Source organism: Terrapene carolina, unplaced genomic scaffold, assembly GCF_002925995.2.
Source record: "Terrapene carolina triunguis isolate 2854851 unplaced genomic scaffold, T_m_triunguis-2.0 Scaffold68, whole genome shotgun sequence".
Lineage (NCBI taxonomy): Eukaryota > Metazoa > Chordata > Testudines > Emydidae > Terrapene > Terrapene triunguis.
Window position 1 is genome coordinate 40,417,540 of NW_020664419.1, and position 20,818 is coordinate 40,438,357.

Sequence of the window (20,818 nt, forward strand, 5' to 3'; positions counted from 1 at the left end):
CCGTAGCGGTTAGGCTGTAATTAAGTGCTGTGGTGTCCCCAATAAAGGAATTAAGCACTGATGCTGTCATGACAAGGAAAGGGTTAAGCATGTAACTACCCAGTAGGTGCTAGAATAAGTGATGACGGGAGTGGGGGGCACAGCTCAGGTCAGCCTTAAGTGGGGAGTGGGGCTTGGGTGAGTGGCTTGGGCTAGCCCCACACGGGGTCCCATTTTCCCTTTGGGAAGTATGGTCACCCTAGTTAAGTGTGGCCCTGGAACAAGAGCAGCCCCAGCAATTATGGGACTAAGCATGGTCCTGCCCTGGAGAAAGTTAAGTGAGGCTATGGTTCTAGAGTGGGTTAAATGCAGATCTAGCTCCAGTTCAGGAGCTGGCTAACTGAGGCCCTTTGCAGCAGGAAAGCAAAAAGTAGAATCTTGAGTGAGCTCCACTCTGGTGCAGCTAGTGTCATGTGTGGAACAGCCAGGGCGAGGAGAACACACGCTGCTCAGCCTAGGAGGGCGCGTGGGTGTTGTAATTTAAGCACAGCTGCTTCAGATCTGGCATGGAGGAGTTAAAGGTGGGTCCGAGGGGGGCTTTGCTTTGACAATGGGAGGGGGAAAGGTAAATACAGCTTTAGTCCCAGCATGGAGAGGATTAAGTGCAGCTCCGGGGGGAGGAGAGAGGACTGGATTAAGGCACACTGCTGCTCTGTTTGTCTCTCACCCCCCCCCCCCCCAAAGAAGCCGGGCCCCCCATCTCCCTTCTAGGAGTGGCAGCAGCCTCCTGTCTCCGCTCCCCAAAGAGGCAGAGGTAGCAGCTGAGGGGCCCTCAGCAGCTTGTGCAGGTGGGCCGGGCCCCCCACGCCGGGACGCTCTGCGGGGGGTGGGCGAGGCAGAGCCGTGGGTCCCCTCGGGGTCCCCTGTCCCAGCTTTCCATCGACCCCCGCAGCTGGACGAGCCCCGGCCCTGCTGGCTGCCCTCGCTCCGCCCTGGCGCGCAGGGGGTTAAGGGCTGCCGCGGGCGGGCGGGCGCGGCCCGGCAGGGAGAGGGTTAAGTGCCTGGCTGCTGCGGAGGCTGCCACTCGGCTCCGCGGCTCGTTTGGAGTCGGAGCCGCTCCAGCGGGAAGATGGCGACGGAGGGAGCGAGCGGGCAGCCCGGCTCCGGCGGCCAGGAGGAACCGGCGGGAACGGTAACCAGGCTGCGGGGACAGGGCGGCAATAGGGGCTCCGACCCGGCTGGGGCGGCGCTGGGCTGCTGCGGGTCGCCCCGCAGTGCTACCAACGGGGGCGTGGAGCCCCCCGCGGCGGTTACCCGCCCTGCTGCGGGGCGCCCGGGCTGTAGCGTCCCGCGCTCTGCTCGGGGGCGCCGGGGCTCTCGGAGCTCGCCCGGGCCGGGGGGCGCCGGGCGGGAATTTGCGGGGCTCCTGTTGTGGCAGCGCCTGTGTGGGCGGGAGCTGGCGGCGGGGGGCTGGTGAGCTGCTCTCACCCGGTGCCGGGTGAGCGGGCCGGCTGCTGCTCCCTACGGCCAGGTCCCCGAGCAGCCCCTCGTGGCTCCGTCCCAGGGGTCGCGGTTTTCCTACCAGGCAGGCTCGCCTCTTGGGGGTTTCTCGGATGGCTGAGGGTTGTGTGCTTTATGCTGGATCCAGAGCCTGCGTGAGGCAAAAGCTGCGTGGTGGGGGGAGCAGGACGCAGAGCTTGATGCCAAGGCAGATTCATTTGCCTTGCTTCAAACGCTTTCAATAGGAAAGAATTGTCCCCGCTTAAAGAGCCAAGCCGGAGCTTTCCTTTCATGCTGACACGCTGTATCGGGGTTAAAAATCCCCAAACGACAGGCGGCTTTGCCTTCTTCTCTCTCCAGTTATGCTGATCAGTTTAACACTGTTAGACTGATTTTTTTTTTTTTTTTTTTTTTGGCTGTTGTGGCTGTTTCTCTTGGTTTTCTAATATACTGAAATCTATGGAGTCAATTTCTAGGGCATATGCCTGGGGATTTAAACCTGTAACTCCCATTAGTACAAATAAGAATTGCATGGCAAAATCTACAATCGAGTTGTACCCCTAAAAGTTGTAAACATTAAATTTTCACTATGAGAAAATACATTGCTTAGCATATCAAAGCCCTTAGATTTTACTTTTTTTTTTTTTTTTTTAAATTGGATCCCTTGTGAGGGCATTGACCCAAGACTAGAAAAGAGCACGTTTTTCTGTGAAACTGCTTACAAAATTGTATATTAAATATTCCCTACATGTTTTTAATATCTTGCTGTATTTGTTTTTTCAAATGAAAAATCTTTATGGACTCCATCCTAGGATTTGAATGGTGCTTCTGAAAATAACTTTTGCAAGTTGACAGTTCATAATATAACTAGTGTGTCAAACAAGTCTAAGTATTTTCAAATTAATATCCATAAAACTGTTCTGAATTGATATTGGCATACTATTGAGTCCTTTAAAGGGAACTTAAACTTAACTCAAGTTTATAGCTCTTAGTTTAAATGTAAAAACTAAGACTAGTACGACACAACAAAAATTTCTACAATAGCATTTAAATATTCCAGTTAAAATAATTGTTTTTAAACAGTTAAATGTTGTTTAAATACTGCAACATTAAGAGGCTCAAAATGATGATAAAGAAATGTGTAACTGGCTTCATTAATTTTCATTGATTAAGCTGCCAAATGCAAAAAGTAAACACTATAGTGATAAGTAAAAATTTTTAAACATTGTTGGTTTTAGAAACTTCAAGTAATTTAAATAACATAGGAAAACACTTTTTTACTTGTTCAAGCATTGGCATATTTAGCCATCTAAATAAATGGACTGTTTTTTAAAAAAATACTGAGCAAAACTCAGGCTAGATACTTTGATTCCTAAATACTGTTTTAGTAGCCTAACCTTGGGCATCCATTTAGTGAAAACTCTTATTTTTAATTTGCCAATTATCCTTCAAATGTTTAAATTCCTTGTCCTCTGTTTTTCCTCAAACTATATTATAAACTTTGTATTTATGAGTATGCTTCACTTCTTTGTAGCTCAATCCAAAATAATTCTCCAATAGAACAAAACCACTCGGGGTGTGTGGAAATATATTTGAGTGAGTAGTTTTTAAAAGGGACACTATAAGCATCCGATGAAGTGGGTTGTAGCCCACGAAAGCTTATGCTCTAATAAATTTGTTAGTCTCTAAGGTGCCACAAGTACTCCTGTTCTTTTTACTATAAGTAAAAATATTAGTTCTCTTCTAAATAAAAAAAGAGATCAGTGTTTTGGGGTTATTGCCAGGACACAGGATTAATTAATAGCTTGAAGTTCAGCAAGATTTCCAGTGGAGTGATAGTAGTTATACAGTAGTGTTCTTCTATACTTAAATAACATCTAATACTGTCAACAGTTCTGCTAGACTACTCTTCACTTTTGTAGATATCTGATGCTAAATAGTTATCCTGATGTCTTGGTACAACACTGAAAAGATAATTTTTAGCTGCTGGCTGGCTGTTCTTGGAAAACTTACAGAATAGTATGGAAAAGATGGTCCTACTTTTTTATTGTCCAAGGAATTTGACTGAAAGAGTGGAGTATTTTTTAATGTGCTGTAGTTGGGGATGAAGCCAACATTCTTGTCATTCTGAGTGTTTTTTCCCCCCCCAATCTAAATGCTGCAGCTGGTATGCCCCCCCCCCAAAAAAAAAAATACTGGGTCTACCCGTTGTTGTCATGGTAATAATGACCGTGGAAAACTGGGGGAGAGTGTATCTGAGTCTGTTCTCACACCTGTGTATCAGGAATGACTGCAGTAAAGTCGGTGGAGTTGCATGAGCATAAAGCCATTGTAATTTAGACTAGAATGTGGCAATGGTTTTAAAAAGATTAAAATACCCTGGGATGACTTCCATATTCATGATACTGACTGATAATGATTATATTATCAAATGTATCATTCCTTTTTGCTGATATTTTGGGGGCAGCAACCTGCAGTGCCGTGAAAGCTGGTTTGACAGATGTGGTGGTCTAACAGTATGTTTAAAGAGGACACTGTGCAAAGCCTGTATCTTTCTAACAGCTCTGTTTGTTAACATTACCCAGTAAAATATTGCTTTTTTCAGTTGTGGTGGACTAGCAACTGTAGAAATCGTAATCCACAATTTGGCTAAATGTGGGAACTCTTTGTAAAGCTCTGCATAAAGTACATATAGAATGGAATATTGACATGATTGAAGTCTGTGGGAGTTTTGCTGCTCATGTCAACAGATCCACAATTTCACCAATAGTGTTAAGTGCAGTTCTACAATGATCAGTCTTTATTATGGCTCCTTAATATTTGTTTTCTTTCAGTAACTCTGTATTGTTACTGATTTAATAACAGGAACTCCCTAGAATCACGGGAAAGAGTCTTAGATGGTTGTATGATATTTTAGACCCACAACTGATAAGGAAAGCTCCAGGTACCAACAACAACTACTAAAAAAACCCCTATGGTCAGAAAGGTTAAGGACAATAAGAAGGAATCATTTTTTTTTAAATATATTGGGAACAAACTAAACCTTATCAATGGTCTAGGTCTGACACTGGACAAACGTGGTAGTTATCCGTCATGATTTATAAAAAGTTAAATTTCTGTTCTTTCTTTGTAAAGAAGCAGAATGATGTATTCATATCTTACAGCGATAATGAAATTCTTCCTATTACATCAGTAACTAGTGAGGATGTTAAATATTAAAGTGACTATTAAAGTTAAACATTTTTGAATCTGCAGGACTGCATATCTCAACGAAGAGCAGTAAAAGAATTGGCTGAGGAGCTCTCTGAGCCATTAGTATTGTGTGTGGGGTGTTTTTCTTTATTTAAAAAAAAAAAAAAACCCCACAAAACTTGTAACACAGTGGAAGTTCCAAGAGGACTAGGAAAACTAATGTTGCAGCAATATTTTAAAAAGATAAATGAGATGACCCAGGAAACTATAGATCAATTAACCTGATACTGATCCCCAGCAAAATCAAGGGAAGACTGATATGGGCTGCTATCGATAAAGAATTAAGATAATACCAAAGTGATATATGCCATCATGTGCCAGCAATGCCCCTTTGCCATATACATTGGCCAAAGCGGACAGTCTCTATGCAAAAGAATAAATGGACACAAATCTGACATCAGGAATCCTAACATTCAAAAACCAGTGGGAGAACACTTCAACGTCTCTAACCACTCAGTGACAGACTTGAAGTTGGCAATTTTGCAACAAAAAAACTTCAAAAACAGACTCCAAAGAGACTCTTGAACTTGAATTAATATGCAAATTAGATACAATTAACTTAAGTTTGAACAGAGACTGGGAATGGTTGGGTCATTACACTAATTGAATCTATTTCCCCATGTTAAAATATCCTCACCTTCTATGGGTCATCTCGATTATCACTGCAAAGGTTTTTTTTCTCTCTCCTGCTGATGATAGCTCATCTCAATTGATTGGACTCTTACAGTTGGTATGGCTACTCCCACCTTTTCATGTTCTCTGTATGTATAAATATCTTTTCTGTGTGTTCCATTCTATGCATCTGACGAAGTGGGCTGGAGCCCACAAAAGCTTATGCTCAAATAAATTTGTTAGTCTCTAAGGTGCCACAAGTACTCCTGTTAAGACAATAGCATAATTTATGCTAATCAACATGGTTTTATGGGAAATAAGTCTTGTCAAACTTTAATTGGATCACAAGAATGGTTTCTGTAGGTAACTGTGACATAATATACTTAGCCTTCTCACATGATATTCTTGTATATTTAAAAAAAGCACTACACAAAATACAGCCTCAGTTAAATGGATCAAAAACGGATAGCTCACAAAGTAATTGTAAATGGGGAAACATCCCGTTATTGAGGGATTTGTAGTGGGGTCTGACAGGAATCTGTTCTTGGCTCCATGCTATCTAATATCTTTATCCATAATTTGGAAGAAAATATGCAATAACTGATGGGAAAATTTCCAGAAGACTTAGAAGTGGTTGAATACTAAATAATGACTAGGACAGATCAGTTATCCAGACTGACCTGGCTGACTTTAAAAGCTTACCTCATTTGAAGCCTGTTTTAACACCCCAAATGCAATGGCATAACATAGGAACAGAGAATGCAGATCATACTTCTAAGATGAGTGACTGTATCCTGCAAAATAGTGATTCTGAAAATGACATATGGGTCTTGGTAGATAACCAATTGAACATGAGCTCCTAGTACAGTGCTATTGCTTAGGGGGAAGATATGACTCATGGATACATAAGCAGGGGAATGTCAAGTAGGAGTAGGGAGTGGTAATACCTTTGTACACTGCATTAGTGAGACCATTACTGGCATAATGTGTCCAGTTGTGGTGACAACACTTCAGAGAAGATGTTGACAAATTGGAAAGCAATTGGAAAAGAGCTACAAACACGCCTTGTAGAGAGAGACTAAAGAAGCTCAATCTGCTTACCTTATCCAGGAGAAGGTAAAGTGATGATTTGATCAGTTTACAAGTATCTACATGAGGAAGAAATTTCTGATGGTAGATGGATCTTTTAATCTAGCATTAGAAGGCATAATGAGATCCAGTGGTTGAAGGCTGAAGCTAGAAAAATTCATACAGATGCTCCCCGACTTATGCAAGTGTTCTGTTCTGGAACACCTTGCGTAAGTCAAACGTATACCCGACCCTTACGCCAGAAAAACAAACTATTTCTAGCTTACGGAACTTTTTTTTCCATAAGTGCAGATTTGCATAAATGGCGTTTGCATAACCCGGGGGGGGGGGGCGTCTGTACAAGAAATAAGTCACATTCTTAACAGTGAGGGTAATTGATTAATGGAAAAACCTGGGAATGTGTTGAAGTTTCAATCACTTGAAGTCTTTTAAAGTAAGATATCCAGTCTTTATTTAATGAAAGCTATAGCTCAAACAGAAGTTATGAACTTGATCCAAAACTTGGAGAAAGATTCTTTGGTCTGTTTATACAGGAGATCAGACTAGATGATCATCATAATGGTCCCTCTTGTCCTTAAAATCTGTGAATTAAAATTAAGCATATATGTAGGTGTTGGCAGAATTGAGCCTTACAAGCACTTTAAGTTTTATATGTTGGTAGTATGAATTAAAAATTTAGAGCTGGTCGAAAAATATAGAATTTCTTCATGAGATTTTTCTACAACTCTTTTCACTGAAACATAGAATTTTTGATATTTCCATCACTAAGTTTGTCAAAACAAACTTATTTTGGGGGCCCCTGTTCTTCCCCTCCCCCCCCCCCCAAATTTGAAATTTTGAAAGATTTAAAACTGTTCTAAAAGTAAGGTTGAGACTACTTTTGAGCAGGGGGTTGGACTAGATGATCTCCTGAGGTCCATTCCAACCCTGATATTCTATATCATCTGCCAGGCAAATTGGATAACTGAAACCTCCAATAACTACAGAAACAGAACATAGGGTAACTTTAAACACTTGTAACTATTCTACATCTAATCATGTAGTGTTGTTTGCCTTAGAAATTAGTTATTTTTAATGTAGTTTTTAGTTACAAACTGGATTAGCATTGCATGTAAACTAATTGGTGTAAACATGGTCATTAAAGAATAGTTTCATAAAAATGTTTCTCAGTTATGAGAACCTCTTTGGCTACATAGGTAGTTTTGAAGATAAATCTTTCTGCTGTTTTGCATTTTTTTGGCTTTGATTTATTGAAAATACATACTTCAATCTCTGTGCACATTATAAAACACAAATTTGTTTACCCACCTTGTCCCTCTAATCAATTTAGTAGTCAGTGTGTTTAAAAAAAACAAAACAAACAAACAAAAAAAACCCCCCAATCCCCGAGTATTTGAGTAAAATACCACCCACTTAAACAAAAGTACAAATGAGCAAATAAACACTGAAAATTAAACTCAGGCCATGGGACCCTGAAAGACTTAAATGTGCTTAGTTTTGTGCACTAAGAGTGGTTGAGTGTAGGGCTGCCAATTAATTGCCGTTAACTCATGTGATTAACTCAAAATATTTTGGGATGTTTTCTACATTTCCAAATATACTCATTTCAATTACAACACTGAATACAAAGTGTACAGTGCTCACCTTACAAATATTTGAAATAAAAAATATACTGTAAAACACAAAAAATAATATTTTCAATTCACTTAATATCAGTACTGTAGTGCAATCTCTTTATCATGAAAATTGAACTTACAAATGTCAAATTGTTTTATTTTTTGAATGGAATTTTTTGTATATAATTTGACATTTGTAAGTTCAATTTTCATGATAAAGAGATTGCACTACAGTACTGATATTAAGTGAATTGAAAATATTATTTTTTGTGTTTTACAGTATATTTTTTATTTCAAATATTTGTAAGGTGAGCACTGTACACTTTGTATTCAGTGTTGTAATTGAAATGAGTATATTTGGAAATGTAGAAAACATCCCAAAATATTTAAATGGTATTGTATTATTTAACAAGGCAACTAATCACAATTAATTTTTTAATTGCTTGACAGTCCTAGTTGACTGACTTCAGTGGGATTCCTCACTGTGTATAAGGTTAAGTACATGTATAAGTATCTGCAGGATCAGTGTCTCCATATCTATCAGACTGATGAATAAGGAAGCAAATTCCACAGTTAGTCTCCCCCTGGTTTTCTCCAATCTCACAGAACTCAGATTTTACATCTGTTAACAACAGCCTTCCAGTTGATCTGAAGTGAGCACTTGAACACTGTTTCTAGGTCACCTGCTCCTCCCTCAAAACCAGGGCTGGCTCTAGGTTTTTTGCCACTCCAAGCAAAAAGATTTTTGGCTGCCCCCCTGCTGCCCCAGCTCTGGGCTCCTCGCCGCACCCCCCTGCTGCCCCAGCTCTGGGCTCCCCCCTACCTCCCCACCATTGCCCCCCCCCACACACCACCTGCCGCCCCAGCCCTGGGTGCTCTTTTTCTCCCTCCCCCCCCACCTGCACCCTCCTTCCGCCACAGCCCTGGGTCACTGGGTAACTCGCTCCCAGGGCAGGTCATTCAGCAGGAATTTTAGGTGTGCACAGAACACAGACAGGATTGGTTCCCATATGGTTACAGAACTGCAGTAAAGTGGAACAATTTTCAGCTTGTGTGACTGGAGGATATCTGGATGCATATTATAAGACTGTCCTACATAAATGAGGAAAAGTTGAGGTGCCTTTATTATTCTTTGGTTCCACTCTTTCTATGGGGAATTTACCAATGCAATATCACTGTTTGCCTTTTTTTGTGTGTGTTTGTTTAAAAGGAAATGGCTGTTGAAAATAGCAATTCCAGTCCGAATAACCACTGACACTTCTTGCTCAATTTTATCCTACCTTTTTCTATAGCAAGTTACAGTGGATCAGTATATTTGATTTGGGAGAGATGAAGTAACAACCGCCCAAACTGAGCTTGAGCACTCCTTAATTTTGAGGTGTTCAAATCTGGAAGGTGGGGGGGGGGGCCTGTGGCTCCTCAGGGGAGCACGGCAGCATGTATGCAGCAGCGTGTCTGGTGCTGCGCGAAGCCAGACACGCTGGTCTGAGTGGCACAGTAAGGGGGTTGGAGAAGGGGTAGGGAGTTCCAGAGGGGCAGTCAAGGGACAGGGAGCAGGGGGGTGTTAGATGGTTCAGGGGGGGCAGTCAGGGGACAGGCAGCAGTTGGATAGACATGGGAGTCCCAGGGGTTTGTCAGGGGACAGGTAGGGGGTTGGGTCCTAGGGGGGAAGTTGGGGAGGGGGCAATCAGGGGACAAGGACCAGTGGGGCTTAGATAGGGGGTGGGGTCCTGGGGGGCAGTTGGGGCAGGGGTCCCAGGAGGGGGCGATCAGGGAGCAGGGGGGTTGGATGGGTTGGGGTTTCTGTGGGGGGCAGTTGGAGGGAGTGGATGGTGGCAGGGTGGGGCTACCCTCCCTCCCCGTGGAGTGTCCTATTTTTTTTTTTTGAATGTTAAAATATGGTATCCCTACTCACAGTGCAGCTCTCCATTCACAGCAGGCTGTAGCATGAGGTCTCCGCTTCCTCACTCCTTCTCCCTCTTTCCTGTTGGTAGTGCCCAAGGGAATGCTGGGAAATGTAGTTCTTTCCCTGCTCCAGGGCTGGCTCTATAGGCAGGGAGCTAACCAAGGAACTACAGCTCCCAGGGCCCCCTGTTGGTTCTCAGCTCCCATGCTGGATCCCTGCCGCCCCTGCAAATGGGCTGCCCCAAGCAGCTGCTTGCTTTGCTGGTGCCTAGAGCCGCCCCTGCTCAAAACATCTCTGGAGTGAAGTGCCATCAGTGCCTGTCCAACCCCTCCTCCCCCCAAATTAATTCAGGATTTTGGAATGTCCTCCTCTCTGAGCAGCATCCATCAGTTTCAGGTGATGGGGAGAAGCACCAGGGTCCTTTTCATATGTCATAACTAGGGCCCTACCAAAATCACGGTCCATTTTGGTCAATTTCATGGTCATAGGATTTTAAAAATCATAAATTTCATTTCAGCTATTTAAATCTGAAATTTCACTGTGTTGTAATTGTAGGAGTACTGACCCAAAAAAGGATTTGTGGAAGGGAGGGGGTCAAGTTTAGTGTGTGTGTGTGTGGTAGCACTACTCTTACTTCTGTGCTGCTGGTGGTGGCGGTGCTGCCTTCAGAGCTGGGCAGCTGGAGAGCGGTGGTTGCTGGCCGGGATCCCAGCTCTGAAGGCAGAGCCGGCAGCAGTGCGGAAGTAAGGGTGGCATGGTATGGTATTGCCATCCTTCTACTCTGCTATTGCTGTGGTGCTGCCGTCAGAGCTGAGCGCCCAGCCAATAACTGCCACTCTCCAGCCGCCCAGCTCTGAAGGCAGTGAAGTAAGGGTGCAATACCATGACCCCCAAAATACCCTTGTGACCCCCCCTGCAATACCCTTTTGGGTCAGGACCCCCAATTTAAGAAATGCTGGTCTCCCTGTAAAATCTGTGTAGTATAGGGTAAAAGCACCCAAAAGATCAGATTTCAGAGTCCGTGATGCATTTTTCATGGCCATGTATTTGGTAGGGCCCTACATACAATAGGAAATAAGACTAGTAGCTCCTAACCAAACACTCCTCTGTGGATAAGAGAAAATCAAAGATTCTGATTAAAGCTTCTGATTTTGTTTGACTGTTGGTAGTGCTTCTGCCTTGATCTGTGAGGATGCAGGTTAGCAATTAGTCTGTACTAATGTTCGAGATGGGCACCTAGCGAATTGGGTGGGGCTGAGCTAATTAGTTGTGTGGTTTAATGATTCTGTATCAGCTGCTAGGCAACACTAACTTCTTGCAGAATTGGATTTTAAAAAATGACATGGCATTTGGGAACACTCAGACTCCATCTGAACAGACTTCTTACCAATTTAGTTTGAGGCAGAGGAATAAGAATTTTTCTCTGTTTGGGTCTTGTATGCTAAATTTCACCCTGGAGCAACATATTCATACATCTCAGTTGTAAAACTAGTATGGCGGAATGGCTGTTACAGGCTCAGTGCTAGAAGTATTGTAACTAAGGGTATGTCTACACCCAGCCGCTAGTTCGGCGGCTGGCAATTGAACTTCTGGGTTCGACTTATCGCGTCTTGTCTGGATGCGATAAGTCGAACCAGGAAGTGCTCGCCGTCGACTGCGGTACTCTAGCTAGACGAGAGGAGTACCGCGGAGTCGACAGGGGAGCCTGCCTGCCATGTGTGGACCGAGGTAAGTTCGAACTAAGGTACTTCGAACTTCAGCTACATTATTCACGTAGCTGAAGTTGCGTACCTTAGTTCAATTTGGGGGTTTAGTGTAGACCAAGCCTAAGTCTCAGAGGACACGAGTGGATAGCCACTAATGTAGAATATATTGGCTCGCATGAAAACAAACTATTGTCCTGTTGATTATAATGCTCGAGGCTCAGTATATTAGGGAGGCTGCTTTTTCAGCCTGAAAGGCAATAGTTTTCACTAAGCAATTTTATTTGTATTAATACAATCATTCACAAATCGGGGGAAAAAAGCAATTGTACTGCTTGCTCCCTGCTTGCCCAACTCCTTCCCTTTTTTTATTTTCTCAATACTGCCAATTTCTCCACCTTCTCCTGCCCACTTCTTATCTATCTTATAAACAGAAGCAGGATTGTGGGTACTGGTGCTTATAGGTATATAATTGCTCAGGTAACTGCAACAGCTACTCTGAGGCAAAACAAGAACCTAAGCAAGTCTGTTATGGTGAAGACATCCTGCTTCCAAGAAGTGGCAGGCAGGGAAATGTGTGGGAGTTAGTTGACGGCATAATCAGGATTTTTTTTTTTTTTTAATCTAACATGAGGTAGTCCGGGAAATGCATGGATTTATTTGTCTAGTCAAGTAGCCCTGGCGTGGCCAACTGGATTGCATGCTGGCCATTGAGGGATGTAAAATACTGTACATGAATAAGTTGAGTGGATGGCCCACTTATTAAATAATATAAAAGACAAAGTCAAGAGTAGTGTTACAGATCTGGTGCAATACTGTACAGAAATGATTTTAGTGTAATTATAAAGAGATGCAATTGGGTCAAGCAATTCTCTTATTTTATAAATCCAAAGCCAGGGAATATTCTTTTTCCCCCTGCCCTCCAAATATCTGAGCTGCTTTTTCTCTTGCACCACTTGCATCTTATTTTTTTTAAACTTCAAACCCCAAAATTCTACTACAAGCTGCTTTTGCCAATTCTGAATTTTTTAAATATTTCAAATGTAAAATATAACCATATAAAACAGTGGTTCTCAAACTTTTATACTGGTGACCCTTTCACATAGCAAGCCTCTGAATGAGACACCCCCCTCCCCCTATAAATTAAAAACACTTTTAAAAATACATTTGCATCCAGCATTTATAATGGTGTTAAAGTGGGATTTGGGTGCAGGCTGACAGTTCATGGACCCCCATATAATAACCTCATGACCCCCTGAAGGGTCCCAAACCCCAGTTTGAGAACCCCTGATATAAAACATACTGTACTTGTATCTGTTGTCCTATTGGCAATTCAGGCTTCAATTATCAAGAAAAACTTGACAGGCCAGTAGTCAAATATAGTTAAGAAGATAAGGATTTTAATCCTTAATCATCTCCTTCCTCTAAGAATAAAAAAGCTTTCAGAATAAAACACTGCAGAAAATTACTTAAGAAATAGGTTCTGGCTCTTTTTGCTTGTGTATTATTGTAGCTAAAATTAATTTAATATGACCAGCTGACCCTCTTAACCACCCATTGCTGCTACCATGTTTATGCTCTGGTTAATGTCATGAAAGAATTTACTTTTAAAAAAAGTACATCACCTGATCAGGTCCCCATTTAAAATGCTCATAATTGCATACTTGGTGTTGAATAGATTATCACTTATGTCTCTGGCTCAACTCTGGTCAAGGACTAGGGTGGATAAAAATCATTTAAAAATTGACAAATCAAGGTCTAATTTTCATAATCTCTTAAAATCAATTTTAATATACACATTATTAAGCAGTACATTTGCTGCCAAGCTTTTTAAATAACCCAAACCACAGAACTGTTAGAAGTCACTGGCTAAGCATCTGGAACCAGCCTTTGTTGAAATGCTAAACTGGCTTTTGACATTAGTAGCCTCTTCTGCAAGAGTATATTTTCTTTTTCAGTTTATTCAACTAGTTCAGTACAGTGACTAATTCACTGTAAGTTAAGAAACCAATTGGAAATTGAACAAGCAGGGAAAACTTGTTTTTATTCATAAATTGGAAAAGAAAAAACTAGGTGGGGGGCGATCTACCTGAAACAATCAGTACAATTCACTAAGTACAGATACGTTATTTAATGTATGTTTGCTTTAAATGCAAAATGTTTTGTCAAACCTTTTGATAAATATATTTTCTTATGTATCTGGTTGTTACATGCAACTTTATTTTTAATTGATTTTGGATTTCCATCCAAATAGACTTGGCACATATCACAAGTAAAAATAAATGCAACATTGACCATTTTCTAAATAACAAATGTATACATTTATTCAGATTACTGAATTTTAATTGAGCTATATAATTTTTTTTTAAATATATAGATGCATTGTATCCTCTTGGATAGTTTGGGGCTACATTTTGCTTAGTGTAAAGGCTGTATTTAGTTGCAAATCAACATGTTTTAATAGTTACCAATCAATACAAATAAACCTTTCCTTAGAAAAATAGCTAAAAAGTACAAATGCAAAAACATAGTTGAAATCAATTATTTAAATCAAGGTTTTCTGCTTGCTGGTTTAAATCATGATTAAAATTGGTGATTTTAAATCGCTTTGATTTACATCAATCCACCTTGTCAAGGTTCATAGTGACTAAGTCTTTACCAATGATGAGCTGCCAATATATTAACGGGGAACTTTCACGTATTTTACCTCTTGACTGGGGTGGCCAGTCTGAGGAGCCAGAATTTACCAATGTACATTGCTAAAGAGCCACAGTAATACATCAGCAGCCCCCATTAGCCCCCACCCCCAGCACCTCCTGCCCGCCAGCAGCCTTGCTGATTAGCACCCCCCTTCTCCCTCCCTGTGCTTCTCCCCCGATGGAGGGGGGAGGAGCGGGAGCCTTGGGGTAAGGGGTGGAGTGGAGGTGGGGCCTGGAGTTGAGCAGTGGAAAGTTGGCACCTGTAGCTCCAGCCCCGGAGTCAGCACCTATGCAAGGAGCCGCATATTAACTTCTGAAGAGCCGCATGTGGCTCCGGAGCCACAGGTTGGCCACCCCTGCTCTTGACAGTGAATTCTGGTCTGGGGGAGACCATGCTGCTTGCACTGTCCCCTAGTGGCTGCATTCCCTTCCTCCTTTGGCCATGCTTATCAGAAATATCCTAATGGGCTAGGAGAGGAAATATGGTGTACAGAAGAAAGATGATCTTGTAGTTAAAGCACTGGATGAGGTCTTAGAATATCATGGTTGAGTTTCTGGCTCTGCCATCTGGACTTCCAGAGTGACTCTGAACAAGCCACTTAATTTTGTCCTTAATTCCCTATCTGTAAAATGGGGACAAGAATATTTCCCTACCTCACAGGGCAGCTATAAGATTAACTTGTGTTTAAGAAGTGCTCAGATACTGCTGCAATGTAGGTCATAGAAGAAGGAATATAGGGGAGGTATTGCTGGCTGCAAAGCTGAATTAGATATAGGAGGGGTGTGAGAAGAGGGGAATTTTACTGCTGGGAGGGAGGAAACTAGAGGCAGTATACTAGTATTGATGATCTGTGTAATGTGCTCTGTTACTACAGTGAGTACTATAGAGCAGGGGTTCTCAACCTTTTCCTTTCTGAAGCCGCCCCTGACATGCTATTTAAAAACTCCATGGCCCAGCTGAGCCACAACTGGCTTTCTTCATATAAAAGCCAGGGCCAGCATTGAGGGGTAGCAAGCAGGGCAATTACCCATGGCCCCATGCCATTGGGGCACTGCAAAGGCTGCTTCAGCTTTAGCTTCTGGGTGGCGGGGCTCAGAGCCCTGGGTTTCAGTCCCCTGCAGTGGCCTTTGGCTTTCTGCCCTTGGCCCCAGAGAGTTTAACGCTGGTCCTATTTGGCAGCCCCCCCAGGGGCCCTGGACCTCTGGTTGAGAACCACTACTGTAGAGAGTTTTAAAAAGTAATGAGAGAGGTTGCGTTTGCATGTGTGAGAATACAGAACAAGGAAAAGAAGCTTTCAAAGTGACCTGCTGCTTTTTTGGCCCCTTGGCATGAGAGCAGCTAAGGATGGGGTAGTTCTGGGAAAGGTTGGGCACTTTTTCTAACCTCCAGTGCACAGTTCTGCATGTAGCTTGACCTGTATGTGGAACAGCAAGAACAAAACAAAGGACATTTAAAAATGAAGGGTTTCAAATATTTACCACTTTTTTTTACTGATGTTTACATATCAAGGCTATTCATTGGTCTATTTGAAAAGAGTTGATGGATTCAGGCGCTCTTGCCAAAATCACTAAAACTAATAGGAATTATAGCCCTGTTCATTGTCTCTCAAAGGTGGATGCATGTTGGCTAAGTAGCCTGGGGAAGCTTGCCCTGATGTTTTACATGTACAGATACACCTCTACCTCAATATAACGCTGTCCTCGGGAGCCAAAAAAAATCTTACCGCATTATAGGTGAAACCGTGTTTGTCATAACTATAAAGGGAAGGGTAACAGCTCTCCTGTGTACAATACTATCAAATCCCTCCTGGCCAGAGACTCCAAAATCCTTTTACCTGTAAAGGGTTAAGAAGCTCAGGTAACCTGGCTGACACCTGACCCAAAGGACCAATAAGGGGACAAGATACTTTCAAATCTTGGTGGGGGAAGGCTTTTGTTTGTGCTCTTTGTTTTGGTGGTGGTTCGCTCTGGGGACTAAGAGGGACCAGACATCAATCCATGCTCTCCAAGTCTTTCTGAACAAGTCTCTCATATTTCAAACTTGTAAGTAAACAGCCAGGCAAGGCATGTTAGTTTTATCTTTGTTTTCTCAACTTGTAAATGTACCTTTTACTAGGGTGTTTACCTCTGTTTGCTGTAACTTTGAACCTAAGGCTAGAGGGGGGTCCTCTAGGCTCTTTAAGTTTGATTACCCTGTAAAGTTATTTCCCATCCTGATTTTACAGAGATGATTTTTACCTTTAATTAAAAGCCTTCTTTTTAAGAACTTGATTGGTTTTTCCTTGTTTTAAGATCCAAGGGGTTTGGATCTGTATTCACCAGGGAATTGGTGAAGAGTCTCTCAAGGCTACCCAGGGAAGGGAATTAGCACATTGGGAGTGGTGGCAGCGGACCAGATCTAAGCTGGTAGTTAAAGCTTAGAAGCTTTCATGCAGGCCCCCACATCTGTACCCTAAAGTTCAGAGTGGGGAAGCAGCCTTGACAGCATTATATTGAACTTGCTTTGATCCGCTGGAGTGCGCAGCCCCACCCCTCCGGAGCACTGCTTTACCACGTTGTATCAGAATTGTATTGTATCGGGTCGCATTATATCGAGGTAGAGGTGTAAATAAGGCTCTGGCCTGCAAGTTCTTTTCACCTGAACTCACTTCACCGGGGGGGGGGGAGACAATTATCTCAATGACAAATTCAAAAACCGAACAAGCAAAGTAATGATAGCTGAAACCAAAGAATTAGAGGTTGGTGTGGGTCATGCACTAATTCCTTAACAAAACCCCCATGTCCTAAGATACTGTTGTCACCGGCCTAAACTTCACTTTCATTGGGTTTTGAGGTTCAACTTGGACACCCATAAATTGAGGTATCCATAATCACTAGTCACTTTGAAGATTTAATCCAGTGGTATCTTTCTTTCCTCCTAAGGACTATATACATTTCTCACTTCATCTATTTTCTCCTGTGGAAGGAGCATCCCCAAACTTTCAGATCATAATAACCATGCCCTTTTTCATTGCTTTTCAAGACTAGCTGTAATGAGGGCTTACAGAATTGACCCAATGCTTACCAGCTACACTTACACCCACATGTTCACCCCCTCACACTGGGTTCCTCTGAATGCTTCAGCTACAACAGTAGCGGTGTTTTGGGCAACTTTGCTTCCTTTCCCATGCTGGGGAAAACCGCTCACTACTGCTTTTTCAAAATGGGAATAGAGCAGATATCACCTGGGCCAGTTTGCTGTCAAATTCTCCTTTTAAAAAAAACAGGAGTACAACTTTTGTTCATCTCCTGGGCTTGCTGCCTCCTTCAGTGGAAATAGCCAGCAGTTCTGGTGGCTCTGCCCCTTGGCCACTACAAATTCCTACTCATCATGGACTAATGAGTGTCTGCAAGCAACATCCATCATAATTGACTAAAAGGCTAACTGAAAGTGGATTTGCACAGTGCTGTTCAAATTTCAATGATTTGGCTATTAAAAAGGAGGGAGGGAAATAAAAACTAAAAAGGCTTAGTTCTAGAATCCTCATTGCTCCTGAATTCCCAAGTGATGTTGCCCAAGGGGGGAGAGGTGGTGGTGGTGGGGTTCCTGGTACAATGATTGTGACAGTTTCTTCTGGATGTAGACCTTGATACAGTCATTCAAGCCTTTATCACCTCCCACTTCAGGAGTAATCCCATGTAGACGAACACAGAAGACCTCAGAAACTGCAATTGGCATAGAATATGATGGCCTATTTATATAGTGGGATTGGTTGAAAAGAGCATAGTGCTTCACTGCTGTGGAGTTTGTACCTGCCTATTTTCTTCTGGGTGCAAGTCAAGGTGTTAATATTATTCTATGATACTCTATGGCTTGGGTTGTAGCCATCCAGGAGTGTTCCTCTCTCCGTGTGCTGTCGTGATACTTGAGCTCAGCTGAAATATTCAAATTTAACAGGAGTAGGAAAACAGAAATTGCCATACCAGATCAAACCAGTGCCCAAGTCTAATATCCTTTCTCCTAATTATCAGCTCCTTTTGTGAAATTCTCTAATTATGGAATAACTTCTCCTTTGGGAAAGTTTCTTCCCAACCATAGGCAATCAGTAGCTGGCTTACACACTGAAACATGAGGACTTATTCCCCTTGCAGAAATTTATTTTACTATATATAACTGGATGATATCTTTCTTATCAAAGTCTGGTCCTGTTTTTGTATTCAGCTGGCTGCTTTGCTTCAATGGTGTCTTGTGGCAATGAGTTCACAAGCTAATTGTGGGTTTTTAAACATAAAAGTACTTCCTCTAATCAATTTTAAATTTAGTATCTTTCAATTTCATTTTAATGCCCTTTTGTTCCTTTTTTGGGGAGGAGAGGAATAGAATTTCCTTTTTTTTTTTTTTTTTAACACCTTATCTATATTGTGCAGTATTATTCACCCGTATCATGTCTCCTCTTATTAATCAGCACTCTAAACAATTATTTCAGCATCTACTCACACAAGTTTTCTATGCATTTTTAATTGCTTTTGTTGCCTGTCTTTTGGACCTTTTTCTGCCATGTCTTTTTATTAGATGGGGTGACCTGTACTTGATTTACATATCCATGGGCTGTTGGGCAATTTTTAGTGGAGGGATCTTAGCTGTGGAATTAAATTTCTCTTGTTGGTCTGAAAGTACTCTTTTCACCTTTAGGGCAGGCCTCATCTGTTCATAAAGGCTTTTCTGTGATTGGGAGTGTTTATTTACCTACTCTACTAGTCTTTTGTATTTGTATTTATTTGATTTTTAACTTTCTTTTGTGCAATTGCCCTGAGACCCTGTATATGGAATCATTTGGTAGGATGAAAAATAAAGTTCAGTTATTTGTCAACTAAAAGTCTGCAAATGTGAAGCCCCAAGACAGCTAAAATACAAATGCTTAACTTTGACTGAATTTGACTTCAGTGGGACTACCTTGTTTAAAGTTAAGCACATGCATAAGTCTTTGCAGGAGCTGGCCCTTTGAAGAAAAATGGTTTGAAAACCACACGTACTGGTAAACTCCTCACACTTCATCTTAAATAAAAAGGGGTAAAACTACTTGATACTCACCTTGACCCGGCTTGTCACAATTCAGATCATGTCAAATCTTTACAACACAATAAAACTTTAGAAAAATATGGTCTGTGGTGGAAATGCTGACAGAAACTACCACTATTATCATGCCCTTTCTTTGTTTTTGCTTTGCAGTTTTATCTTTGTTTTCCCCCTCCTACTGTAACCATACCTGCATTTAAATAGTGTATTCATTCATTAATTGTACTTCTCTTACAGAAAAGAGAGTTTGATGTGGATAATCTGAGCAAGCCAGAACTGCGGATGCTCCTTAGTGTAATGGAAGGGGAACTGGAAGCACGGGATCTTGTAATTGAAGCCTTGAGGGTAAGTTACTGTGGTGTTTTTTAAGAATAACATCGCTGAAGTCGACGTACTTAAACCTATTTACTGTGGTGAGTCGACTGCTGCTACTCCCCCCTCGACTCTGCCTGTGCCTCTCACGGCGGTGGAGTACAGGAGTTGACGACGGAAGAGTGCTCGGGAGTGGATTGATCGCTGCCCACGGATCCGGCGGGTAGTGTAGGCATACCCTTAGTAAAAAGATATAAATTGTGATGTGTCGGGCTCTTTAGCTGTTCAGACCCTAGCACTCACAAAATGCTTTCTTGGCTAAGTGGTAATCGCTTTGTTCCCAAACCACCTTAACAAAATATACAGTAATTGAATTTGGAATTTGAAAGGGTAGAGCATGGGGTAAAATAATGGAATTGAAAGAGAATGTTATGTTGCATCATACTCCATTTGCAATAGGTGGGAATAATTTTAAAGAAGGGCTATCACAGTTAATTCAAGTGATTAACTCAAAACAAATTAACTCAATTAAAAAATGAATCACAGCTTTTATCACACTGTTAAGCAATAATACCAATTTAAATTTATTAAATGTTTTTGGGTGGATTTCTACATTTTTCAAATATATTGATTTCAATTACAACACAGAATACAGAGTGTACAGTGCTCACTTTATTATTCTGATTACAAATATTCACACTAAAAAAAAGCATGAGGTGAATTAAAAGAATTCTTTTTTACTGTGCAAATATTTGTAATGAAAATAATAAAGTGAGTACTGTAAACTTTGTATTCTGTGTAATTGAAATCAATATATTTGAAAATGTAGAAAACATCTACAAACATTAAATTAGTAGTACTGTTTTTAACAGTGCAATTAAAATCAATTTTATTTTTTAATCTCATGACTAATCGCAATTTTTAAAAATATATTAAATTGAATCCAGTCTTCATTTGTTTCAGCAGTCTCGATGCTTGGATGCAACAAATGTTTAGTGGGCATTGCCAGTCTTCTGAAGTGGGAGTGGAGATGAAATGGGAAGGTCATGTCAATGTAGAAAAGGGTGTATGCCAGGATTTATTTATTTTATTTG

The 20,818-nt window shown here is 41.7% G+C and overlaps 1 protein-coding gene across 1 annotated transcript in view; it reads left to right on the top strand.

The window, feature by feature from the left end:
• Nucleotides 1-1,108: 1,108 nt before the first annotated feature.
• Nucleotides 1,109-20,818, top strand: part of CTTNBP2 (cortactin binding protein 2) — a 191,928-nt gene continuing 172,218 nt past the window's right edge. The window contains 2 exon segments of the mRNA XM_026648734.2: nt 1,109-1,171; nt 19,650-19,757. Of these exon segments, the coding sequence (XP_026504519.2) occupies nt 1,109-1,171; nt 19,650-19,757 (171 nt within the window).